This window comes from Microtus ochrogaster, chromosome 19, assembly GCF_000317375.1.
Source record: "Microtus ochrogaster isolate Prairie Vole_2 chromosome 19, MicOch1.0, whole genome shotgun sequence".
Classification (NCBI taxonomy): Eukaryota; Metazoa; Chordata; class Mammalia; order Rodentia; family Cricetidae; genus Microtus; species Microtus ochrogaster.
In genome coordinates, this window is record NC_022021.1 from 32,753,037 (window position 1) to 32,769,671 (window position 16,635).

Genomic DNA, 16,635 nt, shown 5'->3' on the forward strand with positions numbered 1-16,635 from the left:
TCTGATGGCCACGCTGTCTGATGGCCATGCTGTCTGATGGCCACGCTGTCTGATGGCCACGCTGTCTGATGGCCACACTGTCTGATGGCCATGCTGTCTGATGGCCACGCTATCTGATGGCCATGCTGATTGATGCTCACACTTTCTGATGGCCACGCTATCTGATGGCCATGCTGATTGATGCTCACACTGTCTGATGGCCATGCTGACTGATGCTCACACTGTCTGATGGCCATGCTGTCTGATGGTCATGCTGTTGGGTGTCCTGAGTTGCTGGTGGCCTGAATGTGAATGCTTTTCTCAAACTCTCAACCTTTGTGCTGTCACTTTGCTTGCCACACCTCAACAGTAGTCTTTACTACGCTACCATCTTCTCAACCATATGAAATAGGCAGAGAGCGTTATATTTGGTTCTGTGATTACACCTGGATTCTGGCCCCAGTGTCACTGTTCTGTTGGTGACAACCTCTGGTGAAGATCCCAGCTCCTCACATGTGAAAGGGCTGAGTCTTTCTCAACTGAGTAAGTGTTGACCTGGGGCACTTGAGGAACACTCACACACATGAGAGTAGTTTACAAACTTCTGAGCCTTGCACCATGAGGGAAACTATTTTCCTTGTTCCTCATCTTGCTGCAATTTTCCTGCAAGGAAGCTCTGCTCAGAAAACAGTCCTGTTGCCTCCTGACCTGTCAGGGGATGACCTCTCTTTTGCTGCATTCTCTTTCCTGGGGCTTTCTGTCCAGAGCCTGCTGCTTTGTCAGGTGTTACTTGGCGGTTTGCACTGCAGTCAAAACTATGGCTGTCACATCACCGTTTTACAACTCAAGCAAGTAATAGCTAGACCCTTGACAAGGCTAAACGCGAAGAAAGTACTGCCACTCCAGTTTTCTGACATCATTTAATTTTCTTGGTTTGATTTAAAAAGCTCTTTTACTGCAAAAGGCAGAGGTAACCATGAAGTCATAGCTTTAATCCAATGTGAATAGCTAGTCCCTTTCCCCTTTTATATATTGAACAGTTGGTAGAATAGCTAGAAAATGCAAGATGCAAGCATGGTAAGAGTGGCTTGCTTTATCTGGCTTCCAGGGGGGAAGTAGCTTTCTACAGAATATATAATTTATGTTTTCTCATTTCTGCCACTGTCATGGCCACCATTACCACGACTGCCTCCACCACCACTTTCATCAGTGCCAAACCAAAAAACCAAGCCAAGTCAAGCCAAACCAATCCAACTTAACCTGTGGCTACTTTAAGAAAGGAAGTGAGCCAGGTCCTTATGTTTTATAATACATGATGTATGTTGATGTTTTAAATCACTGTATTTTAAGGCAAGACATTTTGCACGTCTTCTTTCCTGTTCTCTTGCAATTGTACTCACAAGTGGAGGAGTGATTTAAAATGTGACTACCTAGAAACAGTGATTTTTTTTTCCTGTGAGAACTCTAAATATATTGGTTACAAGATGTAGTTGTTGATAATCATGTAGACATTTTCTGTCCCTGAACTCCATAGCTGACATTTTTGACATCACACTGCTTTCCATAGCTGACATTTTTGGTGAAATAATTGCCATCAGCAGTCTCAGGTCCTACATGAGTTCTCTGGCAATGTCTTTTGAATTGTCTGCACGTGGTAGCGTCTTAGGACTCTGTGTACGTGCATGTGTGCAGGCATGTGCATGTGTGTGGGTGTGTTTGTGCACGTGAAAGTCATAGGATAGTCTTGAGTGTCATTTCCTGGGAGCCATATCTCTCTCTCTCTCTCTCTCTCTCTCTCTCTCTCTCTCTCTCTCTCTGATGTGTGTGTGCATGCACATGTGTGTGGCGACCAGAATCCAGCTCTATAACTTTCCACCTTCTCTATAACCTTGAGATGGGGTCTCTCAGTGAACTTGGCTCTACCTGGCTGGATAGGAAACTCAAGAGAATCCACAAGTCTCTGACCCCTCCTAACACTGGGGTTACAGGCACGTGGCTATGCCTGGCTTTTATGTGGGTGCTGGGTTCTGAATGGAGGTCATCACGCTTACGCAGGAAGGGCTCTTACTCATTGAGCCATCTCCCTAGCCCCGCCTTCTGTTTTTGAGACAGAGTCTCTCATAAATCTGGCTGGCCAGTAAGTCTTGAGGATCTGCCTGTCTGTGTCTTCCCAGATTGGCGATGACCAGCAGGTACCACCCTGCTTGCTCTTCCCTTATCTTTTTTTGTTAGGGGCTCCAGGGGATCAAACTCAAGCTCTCAAGCGTGCAAGGCAAGCACTTTACTTACTAAGCCATCTCCCTAGCTTGCTCCTTAAGAATTTTAAGAACAAGAAATTTTATTCCTATTGGTCAACTCTGACTTTCTCTGGTTTTGTTTCCAACTTTCCTCTACTAAGACCCTAAATATTGTCTGACTTTTATTTGTGAGTCTTAAAGGAGCTGGCTTTTATGACACAGTATTCCTTGTTGTATACTCTCTCCTTATTTATCTTGTGTATGCACGTCTAACCCTGCTGCTTTGGGTTGTCCTGGTTTACACAGAGGGAGTTCGGGGTTTTCTCCAGGGGTCTCATAAAATATGTGTACTATTCCGATGTGAAATACGCAGAGGAAGTTTCCATACAAAGACTCTCATAAAAAAATTTTGGTTTATATATTTATTATCTAATACTTCAAAATAATTTAGTCAGCTGCCAACCGAATAACACAAAACAGTATCGCTTTGGGCTCAGCACCGTGAACTGGGAGGCATGAGAGCAAAAGTCTCGCATCATGTCAATAGTTACTTATACCGTGCCATGTGCTTCACATCAGTAGGTCAGTGAGTGGATGGGAAACGTTCTCTGTTCACGCACACAGATGGAAACTATGGAAGTAATAACCATGTTAACTAGCTTGGCTTTGTCAGCCATTTCAGTGAATACATACATCAGAACTCCCTATTGTATTCCCTAAGAACACATCTATTTTGTAAGTGTGATGTGGTGTGTGTGTGCGCGTGTGTATGTGCATGCTGTGGTACACACGTGGAGGTCAGGGGGCACCCTCAGTTGACTTTGTTTAAGACAGCATCTCTTGTTTGTTACTGAGTATGCCAGGCTAGCTGGCTTGTGGCCTTGAGAGAATCCCCTGGCCCTGCTTTCCCTTTCTGTAGGAGCACTGGCATTACAGACACACGCTACCCCACCCAGAGTCCTGGGGATCTGAACTCACATCCCTTTACATGCACGGCAAGTGTTTTACCCCTGTGTAGTCACCTTAGCGCCTCTATATAATTTCTATTTATTAATTAGACTTCACTAAAGCTGGGAAAATTGGGAGGCAGTTTTTATTTAACAAAAAATTAAAATTCTAACCATAATGTACATTTAAGAGAAGCACTAAACCTATGGGAGGCAGTATTGAGATAGCAAAAAAGATTTGTATCTTTGGGCAACATCGTAGTTTAATTCAACTAATATTTGGTTTTCTCTGATGCACAGATCTGTGCCCCGCACCACTGGGAACAGAAAAATTAATAAGCCATTCAGTCTGAGGTTTTGCAGAGTTTACAAAGATTTAAGTTTCAAAAGTATAAACTCAATATGTGAAATAAAATTGAAAGAGCAGCCTGTGACCGAGTAGGGAACACTACTCCATAAATTTAAGGTCAAAGTTCATCCTCCACCAGGCATCAATTATTTCGCTCTTGAGAAGGTGAAACATCCAGATAATTAAAAGATTAAATCGACACTAAGTTTTCACAATAGAACTTCAGTTCAATAATAAGTAGATTATAATATATAAAAACTTAACTTACATTATTATGCTTCATAATAATGGAAATCATTTTTGAGGGGTCAGATGCCTTAAATAGTTGACAGGAGAAAGAAGGAAGGCCTGGGTGTGTTTTAACGTTTCATGACAACTGAAATCATGGAAATTCAAAATGATAGTGTGAACTGATGGTTTTAAAATCAAATTATAAATACTCTTACAGGTCAGGGTCTACAAAGTGAACCCCACTGTGGTCAGACTCTTCTGTGGTGTTTTGGGGGTCACTCACTCTCATGTAATGAACCCCTCACCCATCCTCTGAAGGTGTGCTCACTAAACTCATTGTTTCTCAATGTTACTCTTTCGTGGGATCATACTGTGTCTTGGTGTTGGTTCCCTATAAGGTTAGGGTGTAAGTTTATTTAAATCTCCTCAGGCAAAACATTCCTTGAACACCTTCCTGTTGATACATTCTTAGCCCTCTGGATTGCTGTTGGTAAGCTGCGTCTCTATTGCCTTGCTGCTGTGGGAGCAGTTTCTGGCCCATGCTGTTTGACCTCACAGGACAACCTCGGGCATCGTGACCCTTGTTGCTCTTTTGTTGTGTTTTTCTTGTTCTTAGATGGTGGGCATATTGATCTCCCGTGAAGTCCCTTTAGTAAGTGGGACGTGCCCAGTCCTTTCTAAGCCTCTCTGTGCTAAATTTATTTAATCTTCACTGCACTAATTTCGTTACTCCGGTCATTTAGCGGTTGAGAGAACAAGGGACCAGAAGGAGGTTAAATGTCCTGCATTGTACACATAGTCGGTGATGCAGCTGGGCTCGACCACAGTCAGAGTACAGCATCAGTGCACACCCTCTAGTGAATGACTGGAGTTGAATGAGCGCAGCGGTTCTCTCCTTGGCTTTATTTTCAAAAGGCTGCAGTGGAGTTTATCTTTTTCAACTGCTTCCTTACCTCTAATCAATATCTCCTTTTCCTTTTTTTCCTTCTTTTGAGGTGTGTGTATGTGTGTGTGGCAGGAGGTTCAGCATTAAATCCTGCATCTACAGTGGTATTTTGGGTTTTTTTTTTTTTGCCACACTCACAATTGTGTTTTCAAGTTCTTTGAAAGACATCAACTCACCTACAATACTTGATACACTTCACACATACACATATATTAATCTTCTTAAAGCTTTCTCTTTACACACACATCAAAATATGACTTAAAGAACCTGTATATTCCCTGTGAACAGCAAATTGAATTCACGCAGGGAGCTCTAGGGGCCCCCATCCTAACGGAATGGATGTTGGAGGTTTGGGGATTGCATCTCCATCCGCTTTCTGTATGTTGCTGGGCTCACTCTACAGCCAGCACAGCTCAACAGTGAGTTGCCTTTGGGTTCATGGTCAAGGTCAGAGACTGAAATGTTTCTGCTCTCTACTTGAGCTGCCAAGCACAGAGGAGAGTCTAAAAGTCAGAGGGAGGACTGCAGCCACACAGGACAGCTTCTCAGGGTTGGATTGCAGACTGGAGCTTTTCAAAAATTTTATTACTAATGTGAAATCAGCTTCTGGACAGTGGAAACAAAACGCAGATGACTGCCAATACCGGCAGCTGGGATGTGACCGCATGGACCTTGCTGAAGACCAATCAGTGAACGAGCGTCTGCAGCCACTCTCTTAAATAGACCAACGAGTTGAAATATAAAAATGTGAAATGGCCGAGAATTAAATTTAAATGATGGAGAAGAAAGACGTGCCCGAGGCGCTTGCCCCGAGTCAGGGAGAGAAGATTGCCACAGGCCATTGAAGCAGAAGAGAAGTGTGGAGGTTATCAAGGGAAAGGAAAGACCTTGAGAAAGAAATCACAGCGACCAGAAAGATCGCTAATTGTGTCTCACTGTAAAACGCTGACCTGCCGTGACTATTTTAAATATCACCGATGTGTGCTGGGAATGACAGTAAAGACAGAGAGCTGCACGTTTGGTCTCACACCGTCCTTTGAGATCTAGTTTTTACAGCAATCCTTCCTCTCTACACTTGGGTCTTACCCAGTTAGTTCTCAGTGTGGTACCCAATGGCAAGGAGTGTTCTTTCTTTTCTTTTCTTTTTTCTTTTTTTAAATTGTTACTTTTGCTTTTTAAATGTATGCTTCCAAATAGACCTGCGAAGTCGTGGGCGTATTGGAAAGGTGGACTAACTCAATCCTTAGGTGGCCCGACAGTGGATTCTGCCTGCTAGGGTTCTGACAATGTGAAACCCGGCCTGAATAGCTCGGCTTCTCTGACCCTCGCTGACCACTGTGTAAAAACAACAACAATAAAGAGGAACTCGGCATTTGTGTATTGCACACAGCCGTCTTCATCCGTTTCCAGATGCTGTAATAGAGTGTCTGAACCTGGGTGATTTATGGAGAGAAGTTTATTTGACTTTTAGTCCTAAAAGACGGGGGAAAAACAAAACAGGAAAAGACCACAAGAGATTCTGCATGGCTCTTGGTGAGGACCTCGTGGGGCTTCGACTTGCTGCAGAGAGAGAAAGGGACAAGTAGCTGTGGGCGGAAGATGGAGGCACTCGGGGACAGATGTTTATGACGGATCACTCACTTTCCCATGAGTGACCTCAATTCTCTTGTGAGATGAGAGTCACTACAACCCAAACCACTAGAGACCCCAACATCTCTCAGCGCCATTCCATCAACAGAACACAGGAGGGTCCAGCAAAGCAACACAGTTAAAGTGCTGGGCGGAGAGTCTGGGCCAAAGCGATGCTCAGAAAATGCCAGCTCTGGCCTCCTTTTGATCGACACTGCTGCTATTTGAAGCAACGAGTGGCTGGGCGATGCTCTGAATTGCCTATTTAGTTAGTGCCAGGAGGTTCCCTCTTTAGCCTAGGCTCTCTCTGAACGTGACACTAACATGGGGATGAGAGATACTGGTGCCTTAAAGTATCGATAAAACATCGCTGGGTGTTGACTAGCGCTGGACCACATAATTATAGGAACAAATAATTGCTCATCCATAATTTTAAAGGTGTGTATGGCTGAGGGCGTTTATTTTTATGGGTTGTTAAAACATTACTGTCTAATTACCAGGAGAAGAATGGCTTCTAGAATTGGGTAGACATTAATTTTAAAGACTCAAGAGACAGCTCTATCAGGACCATTAAGGCCTCAAGTAGAACCTAAAATTTCATGATATTAAAATACGCAGCGGATCAGCTATTGGGAACTCTTTCCCCTCCCTCCACCAAGAAAATCCACTAATTTCCCAAAAGGCAACAGAAAATACTTGTAAATGGACACAGCCCACTAAATTCCACACACAGACCTCCTGACGTGCTACTAAAAGGAGCCCCACTTCAGACACTTCTGGCAGTCTGTCTCTCGTGGGTGTTGTGTGGAGGGGCCGAAGAACAGCCCAGAAGATCAAGAGAATGAGATTTACCACGGGCCGTGGGGAACGTGTGTGAAGCTTTTGTAGAAAGGTAGGCCAAATTCGGAGATAAAAAACAGAGCAAAACAATCACCCTCCCCCACCCCGCAACATTCATTCTTTGACTAGCGATGCCTCCGTCTTCGAAATCTGGCCTCTGTCTACGGCTACCCATTCTCTTCTCGTATGGAACAATCTCCAGTGGATGCCAGCTACGGAGAAGCTAGATTTCGTGAAGCTGGCCCAGGGGTACGGGGATTTTGGGGAAGGAAAAATCGAAAGGCTTTCTTCCCCATTTTCTATGAAGTTTACGTAAGCTAGAGATCAGACAAGTGGATGCCGAATAAAGTCGAACACTCTCCCTTTGCCCTCTAACAAAACCCACGCGCTTTGTGTTTTCTGGGTCATCAGTGCCGCTTCACGTTCTCGGTTGTCGAGTCTCTAAAGTTCGGATTCTTCGGACTTCTGACTTTTGCCCTTTTCGTGTTTGCAGGCAATTACCTGGGAGAGCCAGGTAGCTCTCCCTCTGCCCTGAGCGCTAACTCCAGCTCTGCCTAGAATACGGGGTTCAGACATCCTTCTCAAGGGGGCTTTGCCAAACCTCAAAGCCTGGCTGCCCTCATTCCTTTATTTTGCCCTAACCCTTTGTGGATGTCACTTTCCCACTGAACGGGTGGGGGGGGGGGCTTTCGCTTGACAGTTGTAGCCCCTAGGGCTGTGGTTCTGGAAATTGACAACATGTCAGAATCATTAGTACTTAATTAAAAGCCAACTAATTCAGAATCTCCAGGGAGTGGAGACCCAGGCAAAGCATCTTTAAAAAGTGGCAGTTCTCAAACTTTTAATCTGCAAACTGCTCGCCCGGGGACCTCCTTAAACTGCAGACTCCGTTCAGTGAGAACTAGGTAAAGCCAGAGAATGTGCCTTTCCAATAAGGTCTGATGGAGGCCACTTTGCTGAAGCACCTCAAAATTGCCACCCCCCGCCCCCCACAAATCAGTCTTACTTATACCCTCATTCAGGTTTCCATCTTAAGCTCACAAATTGTTACTGAACTCAGGACTCTTCCTTCATATCCTGCTAGCTCTATCTGCTGCCATGATTTTAGGTTTTCCCATAAGTGCATCCTAGTTCTGTCTTGTTTTTGTGTTGATGCTAATCTCCCTGGCAACAGAATACAGTGCAAGGCAGAGGAACATAAGGGCAAGAGGGCAAAGATCATTGCTGTTCCTTGGCTTCTGAGTATGGATCTTATGGTTTCCTTCATTGCTGCCTCAGCCCTGGTCTCTTTCCTTGCTGGCTCTTGCCATCTTCTGTGTCCCAGAGACCACTCCCTAAATATAACCCATCAGCACAGACACTGAGAGAAACAATTAATAAATGGGACCTCCTGAAACTGAAAAGCTTCTGTAAAGCAAAGGACACGGTCAACCAGACAAAACAGCAGCCTACAGCATGGGAAAAGATCTTCACCAACCCTACATCAGACAGAGGGCTGATCTCCAAAATATACAAAGAACTCAAGAAATTGGTCATCACAAGAACAAATAACCCAATAAAAAATGGGGTACAGACCTAAACAGAGAACTCTCAACGAAGGAATCTAAAATGGCTGAAAGACACTTAAGGAAATGCTCAACATCCTTAGCCATCAGAGAAATGCAAATCAAAACAACTCTGAGATTCCATCTTACACCTGTAAGAAGGGCCGAGATCAAAAACACTGATGACAGCTTATGTTGGAGAGGATGTGGGGTAAAGGGAACACTCCTGCATTGCTGGTGGGAGTGCAAGCTGATACAGCCCCTTTGGATATCTGTCCATCTTCGCTCTCCACCTTCAGCCTTGCATTTTCATTCCTTCCCCACTGTCCCTGTGACTCGCTTTGACCAGATCAACACAAACACAAGCAAATGTCCACACGGGGAAATCTTTTCCTTCCACTTTAAGTACTGCTTGTTTAAGTTCATGCCTTTTCCTCAGGAACTTCTTCTGTCTTTCCACATGGAGATCAGATCCATCTCTTTAGTTTTAGCCAAAACTCCGGTAGGCTCTGAATTACTGCCGGCTGCACTGATGACACCATTAAAGGTTGTCTTACAGCTTGTATGTAGGTTCACACATCAACTAAACTACAGTCAGTGACTCTCAGAGCTCGCACCGAGGCATCCTGGGTGTTACAGGGCACTCGGCAGGAGAGATGGTACAATGTCATGGCAACTCCTGACCTCTGCCCACCACTAGCTCAAGGCAGTTCACAGATTTTACAGAAGGGGACACTATATTCCTCTTGATGATATCATAGGGAGGGCTGGGATTCCTCTGAGTGGTTGAGACTGGAAGTATCTACAGCTCAAATGTCAGGGTAGAAAGAGCAGCTAGAGGGTGAAATCCAATCTGTTTGAGGTCTTCAAAGCCATGTAAGGGATTGTGATTAAGGATGAAATAAAAACACTAGTTTTTGTTAACTAATATGCATTATCCCTTCAAAGGGGGAGTGAGGTGTTAGAAGAGAAACTTTTATTTAGTTGTTTTAGTCTAACTATATGCTACACGAGACCAGTAGATACTTGTTTCTGTCCAAGGCCAGCCTGAGACACAGCACTGTGACCTGAGAGAACTTTGGCATCTCTGTCTTAGTCCAGGGTTTTTCCTCTAAGGTTCCCAGACACAATTTGTCTGGCACAGTCTCCCCGTCTGTCTTTTCTTCCTAGTTAGTGAAAGTGAAAAGTTGTCCTGTGTTGGCACACTGAAGGTCCATCGTATGTCTCCTCTCCTTTTGCTTTTCTTTCTTTTGGAGATTTTTATATTGGGGTGTGGGGAGTGGGGAGTGGGATTGAACCTGGGGCCTTGACACGTTCGACAAGCACCCTACCACTGAGCTACCTCTCCTGCTTTTCTTCTGTCTTCTTGTAAAATTTATTCTTATTTTCTTATACTTTTAATTAGAATAAAAAGCTATTTGTCTGTTGGCATCGCATTGCGGCAGAGACAGATCTGGGAAGCTTTGCCGCCTCAACAGTTTGAGAATGACTCTTGCGTCCCCTGCAGCAGCCCTGGCTGGAAGGGCAACGTCAGTTCATGTTTGTGATCATGTTTTTCTCTCTAGTTAATATTCCCTCAAGTATTATGACTTCAAGGAGGAGGAGGGTCAACAGAAAAGGGCAGACAGAGAGGAGTGAGAAAGGGAGCTGTGTCTTGCTGCTAATAGACCATCCAGATGCAGTGTGTGTGGGGAAAGCCGCCGTGGTTGTGGAGGGGTTTCGCCATTAATTGGCACACTTTCCTGCCACCGGCATTCACTAATTACCTTATTTTGCTTCTGTGGTGTTAGCAGTGTTATAAAACTCAATATTCCACTTCCCTTCATTATACATAGGGTAGTGGGACTTGTCCAAAGAGGTTCTCAACAATTTTACTGTGCATTGGCCAATAGTGGCCATCTCGCTAGTGTTCCCCCGCAACTCCACCGTGTGTGTGTGTGTGTGTGTGTGTGTGTGTGTGTGTGTGCAGCTACCTGTACTTCCCAGGAGAAGAAACCAAAGTCCTGAAGGCTCATTGACGTCCCCCAGGATCACGGCAACTGGCGGTTTTAGTGATGCAGTTTTGGGTCTGTACATCCATAGCTGGCAACTTTCCCCTATCACAATCATAATCGTAAAACCCATTCTTGTGCATTTTTATCCCGTTGCCGCTGCTATTATCCTGGACTTTGGGACTCTGTGATATTATTGAAGTAAGATGGAATCAGTATTTGTGAAGAAAAAGAAAGCGGGGGAGGGGATTTCAATCATTTTGACAAAGTGCTTTTTAAAACTTAATCTTCTATGGTAATAATGCTATTTGCATTGTGAAAGTGCTTCAAAGATTAAAAAAAAAACTATTACTCTATTAACACAGTGGTGTCAAGTGGCACAGAGGAAATGAAGTCTAAGCAGGGGAAGTGTCTTCCCTCAGTGGTCCCAGCAGGTGTGAGTCGCAGAGCAAATTGGTGACAAGATCCTTGGGGCATCAGTGATGCTGCTCACCGGCTCTCTGGGTATTTTTCTCTCTTACTTTCCTCCACATTAATAATTCACCGCCCTGGAACATTGCCTGGCTACCTCAACCTAAGCCTCCTTCATTTAGAGTGGTAAATACTCAAGGAGGATATTTGCACAGAGTTATTCGGGGAGATTTGATCACAGATTAAAATGTGAACATGCAGCCTTGGGAACCTGCACAATTTATGCTATTTGCCTGATATCGTGATGAAGGTGTTTTTCAAATCAATCATAGGCAAGGGCATTTTAGCATCTATATATTTTTTAATGTTCCTTCTCAGTTTAAGAGATGTGTGACAATTATTTTCTTCTCCATCCCAGCTCATGAAATGCAGAATCTACAGGCTAGGTACTGGCTACCCTGGCTTGTCTTTTACATCTTTGCCCAGGTCAAATTTTTTTTAGCAAGATAGCTGGTGACAAGAGTGGCTGACACATATCGTGAGAGCTGAAGGATGCTGCCTCTCCTCTGAGAGTTCCAGGACCTCGCTCCTCACTCTACTTCCTAATCAATACAAAGGCCGGACCTCGTTACCTAGAAATAACATCTTTGTGTATCATGAATCTTTCATCAGCCTTGCTACAGTTAAATCCTAAGAATTTAAGACACCCGGTTCTGGCCAATTATCTGGGATAAGCTTAACCAGTTCTACTTGTACCAACAGTAACTTCTGTAACTAACCTTTGGGGCTGAGTTTGGCCAAGAAAAGGTGACTTTTGTTCGGAGAGCAAAGGGTGCCGGGAGAGAGAGAGTTAAGAAGTAGTTAAAGGGACTCAGACTCAGAATGCTTGCTTCCAAATTGAGAAAAGGGACTTGTTCTCCTTACAGCAAAATCGCTCTCTTTCTATTTTTAATAGACCCTACTTTACAGACTAGCTGGACCCCATTTTCCCAGCTCAAGTAAAAAATTAAAGGATTTATGATAATCCTCCGTGGATGGTTGTGGGCGGTTCGTTTTCCACCTGAGCATTCTCTTTCTGTTGCACTGCTAATATTTCTCAGCTTCTTGCTACACTTTCATCCTGCAACTACTCAAGCGAGGAGAGAGAAAAAAAAAAACAGTCTTACCAGATAAGCAACAATTCATACTGTATTGGGGAATAGTTTACACCTTCCTGTCTATTTCTTAGCAGTCACTTCTTTGGACTTTTAAGCTTAGACTGTCAAAGCACCCAAAGGAATCCTACCTTGCCCACGTACTGATAATCGGATCCTGTGTATTCCTCCAGGAGGAAGAACTGATTCCACATCCAGCTCCTTTTCGAACGGCTCAGCTCATTCCTGCTGTTTGCAGAGAGCTCCAGGGCCCTCCTCTTTGCTGGGAAGCCACTAGTCCTTTTAGATAATGGGCTTGAGGAAGTTGGATAGGGCTGGCCGACCCAAAAGAGCAGCAAGAAGTAGGGATAAGTTCTCATGCTGATCGATGGCAAGGCAAGCACGCGAGACTTTGGGTAGCGAGTTCCCCTTTCCTTAATGCGTCTCTTTTCACTGCACTGGATCCAGGCTCATTCCTCTCCTCTTCCTTAATGTTTTTTGCTTGGCGCACAGAAAGTATCTGGAAAGAATAATAACATATCAAGCAGTTTTAGAGATGCTTAAAATTCAGCGTTAGAGCAAATAGGCAGGGAAAAAAAAGAGCACAGGAATTTGAATAGCAAAATAACAACAAAAAAAGTTAGCTATCAATTTTGAAAGAAGGAAAAGCAGTCTTTTTGGGCACGCAGAATGGGATATGCAGAAAGGGAGGCGCAAGCCCAGCAGGAAATGCTCTTTCTGTTTTTCCTTTTATATCTCTTACGGATGCGACTTTAAGTAATAGCTTCGCTAGAGTTCAACACACCACGATGGATGATTTCACTACTCGTTTGCTTTGGAAAATGTGGGCCGGGATCTCGTTAGAAGCAACGCACTTGTGTTTCTGATTCTATTTGCATATTTATCTCCACGAGCAAGTCCAAGGCAAAGAATACCATAGACGATTTAAATTCAATTGAAAGTGGATCATTTGGAATTCTCCCTGGAGTGCACCGAGCACCTGAGACGTGCCAGGCAGGAGGCGAGGCAGAATGTACTCTGCAGACACTTGGCTGCGGAGATGTGCTATCATGGATCAGCTGGGTCAAATAAGGCTGGAAAACACCATACGCCTTCTCTTCAAAAATGCAGATTTGCAGAGCGAAGTTTCTGAAGTGATATATATATATACATTTTACATTGGTGTTAACAAGCTTATATTTAATCCAAAAACTTTGCAAACTTGACCCCACCCCCAAACTATGACACCTATTTACTTTATGAAAAAATATATAGAATTTATATTTAAGAACCCTGAAATGTATTTTATGTTGGCAAATAGTCATGTGTTGTTTGAGCTCATTGAGAAACTTACTTTAGAAATTTAGTTGTCTCAGACTGTCACTGAAGATGCCTTGTCTGGGGATAGGCTGCCCCCTTAACTCTGTGACAGGGAAGAAAGAGACCAGAAAAATAGCCCAAGAGTAGAAAGCATTGTGTCTCAGAGAACAGCTACAAGGTGAGCCATTTCCACCCGAGGTGACTATTGTCTGCTCCATGTCTGGAAATTGCCAACAGTGGACCGGAAGTTGGACGTTGAGCTGTGAGAAGCTCTTCCATGGGGGGAAAGCTCAATTGGGAACTCCAGCCAGCTGCCTCAACGTCTCCAGTCAATTTTTGCTGGATGTTATAAACCCTGATTTGATGGTCTTATATTTTCTCTCTCTGTCAGGTTACTCTAGTCCTCTCTGCTGGATGCTGCGAGTTCCTGATTTGATGTCACTTTGACCTCTATCTGCTGTTTCTACTTGCTGTTTATTATTTTACTTCTGTTTGTGATCTACTTAGTGAACTCCCTCATGTGTAACCAAAAGGGCGGCTATGGTAGATCATCTTCCAGATCACCCAGAATAAACTCATAAGAGATAAGGAAGTTAATATTCCAACTTCCTTAGGAAATCCTTGAATTGTGTCTCTAAATTTCACTTGTGTTATCAGCAATCAAATTCCTCAAATAGTTTTTGATTATCCCAAACACACTAAGCATATCCCAGTATCACAGCAAGGACCACTGACTGTGAGATTTTTGGAAAAGTCAGCTATTAAACAATGTGGGTAATTATTTTCCATGGCAAATATTAATTTTCAGGGACACAACCTATTATTTAAAAAATCCTGGAGCCAGACTCTTGGCAAAGATGTCCAGTTTGAGTCAATGGCTTATGTTATTAAAGTCACACATGCTACACATCCTTTCCACACTCTCCTCCTCTCTCGACGTCCAAAGGGTGCTGGCATTACAGTCCTGCCCCGCCATGTCTAGCCTACCTTCCCTGAAAAAAAAAAAAAAGAATCCAAAGAATCCAACAGATGACACATTTATGATACTACTTGGATATTTTCTCGAATAATGTACCAATAGCTACAAGAACATCACAATGGTCATTGGGCGAGAGCATCGTCTTTGAACCATACAGATAAACCAAACAGGTAATTGGTCCAGTATCTTGTTTCCACTCCATCCCCAGCATCCTATCACAGGGATGAATATAGCTGACAAGGATTTTTAACTTTGTGGTGTTGCTTTTCCTCCCAGCCATGAGTAATTATAGACATTTGCCATGGTCCCGAAAGCGTTCTATTGGGAGGGAGGTGAAATATTCCATCATCTTCAGCACTTTCAAAATTTTATTCGATTATTATGCCTCTTCCTGACAGCAGGCTGGGGAAGTTGAAAGATCCACAGGTGACAGAGTTTGCGCTGTGACTATTAGTCAAGCTGGAGAAAGGCCAGGCCTCAGTATGCTCGCTGGGCCTCAGCCTGGGCGCAGGTGCGAGGTGACCGGCGCACGCACGGGTGGGTGCCCTTAGGTGGGGATGACTCCTCCTTCCCTTGAGGGAGGGAGTAAGGAAGGGACCGAGAGAGCATGTGGAGTAAAGCTCCCCAGAGACGCTTATTTCATTTTTAGAAAGAGAGATTACACTAAGGTTGATTCAGTGAAAATTACATTTTTCTTAATTTCCCACATTCGCCATTCTTTGCAGAGGCGAATCCTGCAGTGAGGAATTACGTGTCTGAGACTCTGCTCTGCGTGTGCCCCGTGGCGCTGGCAGGGGAGGGGGCTGCAGAGAAAGGAGGTGTCAGCTCCCGAAAAGCCGGCTCCTAAAGGCCATTTTAAAGAAAAATCGATCCCTCTGGGCGTTGTATGCAAACTCTACAAGCTGTTGCCACTTGAATATTAAATATTAGTTCTTTTTTAATACCACAGATACCAAAATGTCAAGTATTTCATTTTTTTCCCTTAGTTAGGAACGAGCTTTTAAAGTGATGCAAATTTAAGCAGTTTCCATGTTCGCTGTAATGTTGGTATCGCTTTAATCCAGTTCCTGGATCCATCTGACAGGCAGAGACCTAATGAAGAACTCACTATGCAAACCAGAATGACAACGATCTGCTCCTACTTGATGTCAGTGTTTTAGAAGCGTATATTTCCATGTAAATTAATCTCTACGAATTTGGAAGTTAGGCGTAATTCCATTTGACCCCCGTTTTTTCCTTTGTTCTTGGGGTTATTTTAGTATCTGCTCCACAAAGGAGCAGTTTGAGGAGCAAACGGGTCATTGTGTGCAGAGAACCTGAAATGGCACTTGACACTTAAAAGTGCATTGCTAAATACTACTATTATTTTTGTTAATGCCATTTGCATTGCAACCACAGATCCAAATATATCCACACTGGAATAGTTTGAAGGTGGTCAGGTTCCTCTTAGGACTAAATGTTTTTCCATTGTCCTGAAAACACCTCCAAGCAAGTCAGAATTCTTTCAGATTTTAAGAGTAGAAACACTTGAAACTCGGGTTAGACCCATTTGTTAATTGTTCACCTTTGGGTGGCGTTCAAGTCAGCTCTGACAGTTATGGTACGGAAAGAGAAAGCAGATGTACCCTATCCCGATGGCCACTGGTCACACAAAGGAAGGGAACATGGACAAGCAGAGTGCACTAGGGGAGCCACACATTCATAGAACATGTGGTGTTTCTTCCTGTTCATCTTGCAATCTTTTTTTAATATTTATTTATTTATTATGTATACAATATTCTTTCTGTGTGTGTCTGCAGGCCAGAAGAGGGCACTAAATCTCATTACAGATGGCTGTGAGCCACCATGTGGTTGACTGGGAATTGAACTCATGACCTTTGGAAGAGCAGGCAATGCTCTTAACCACTGAGCCATCTCTCCAGCCCCTCATCTTGCAATCTTAAGATTAAAAAGAATCTTTACTGGGCAGTCAGGGTTCCCTGCCCTGTGGTAAGTCCTAGGTCCTCCCCCCTCCGTCTATATTTAGGAAGGTGAACATCCAAACTGGCTAGGCTCCCGCAAAGCCAGCACATTAAGTAGGATCAAAACCCCGTGCCATT

The 16,635-nt window shown here is 43.9% G+C and overlaps 1 protein-coding gene across 5 annotated transcripts in view; it reads right to left on the minus strand.

The window, feature by feature from the left end:
- The window catches only part of Cdh6 (cadherin 6), a 137,273-nt gene that overhangs the window by 49,137 nt on the left and 71,501 nt on the right, over positions 1-16,635 (minus strand). For 3 of the 5 annotated variants that reach the window (XM_005356646.3, XM_013349752.2, XM_026783741.1), the window contains exon 2: positions 12,390-12,757. In XM_005356646.3, the coding sequence (XP_005356703.1) occupies positions 12,390-12,617 (228 nt within the window). In that variant the 5' untranslated portion in view covers positions 12,618-12,757. Of the gene's footprint in view, positions 1-12,389; positions 12,758-16,635 lie in introns of those variants that run through there. The other 2 variants (XM_026783743.1, XM_026783742.1) reach the window with 1 other exon arrangement.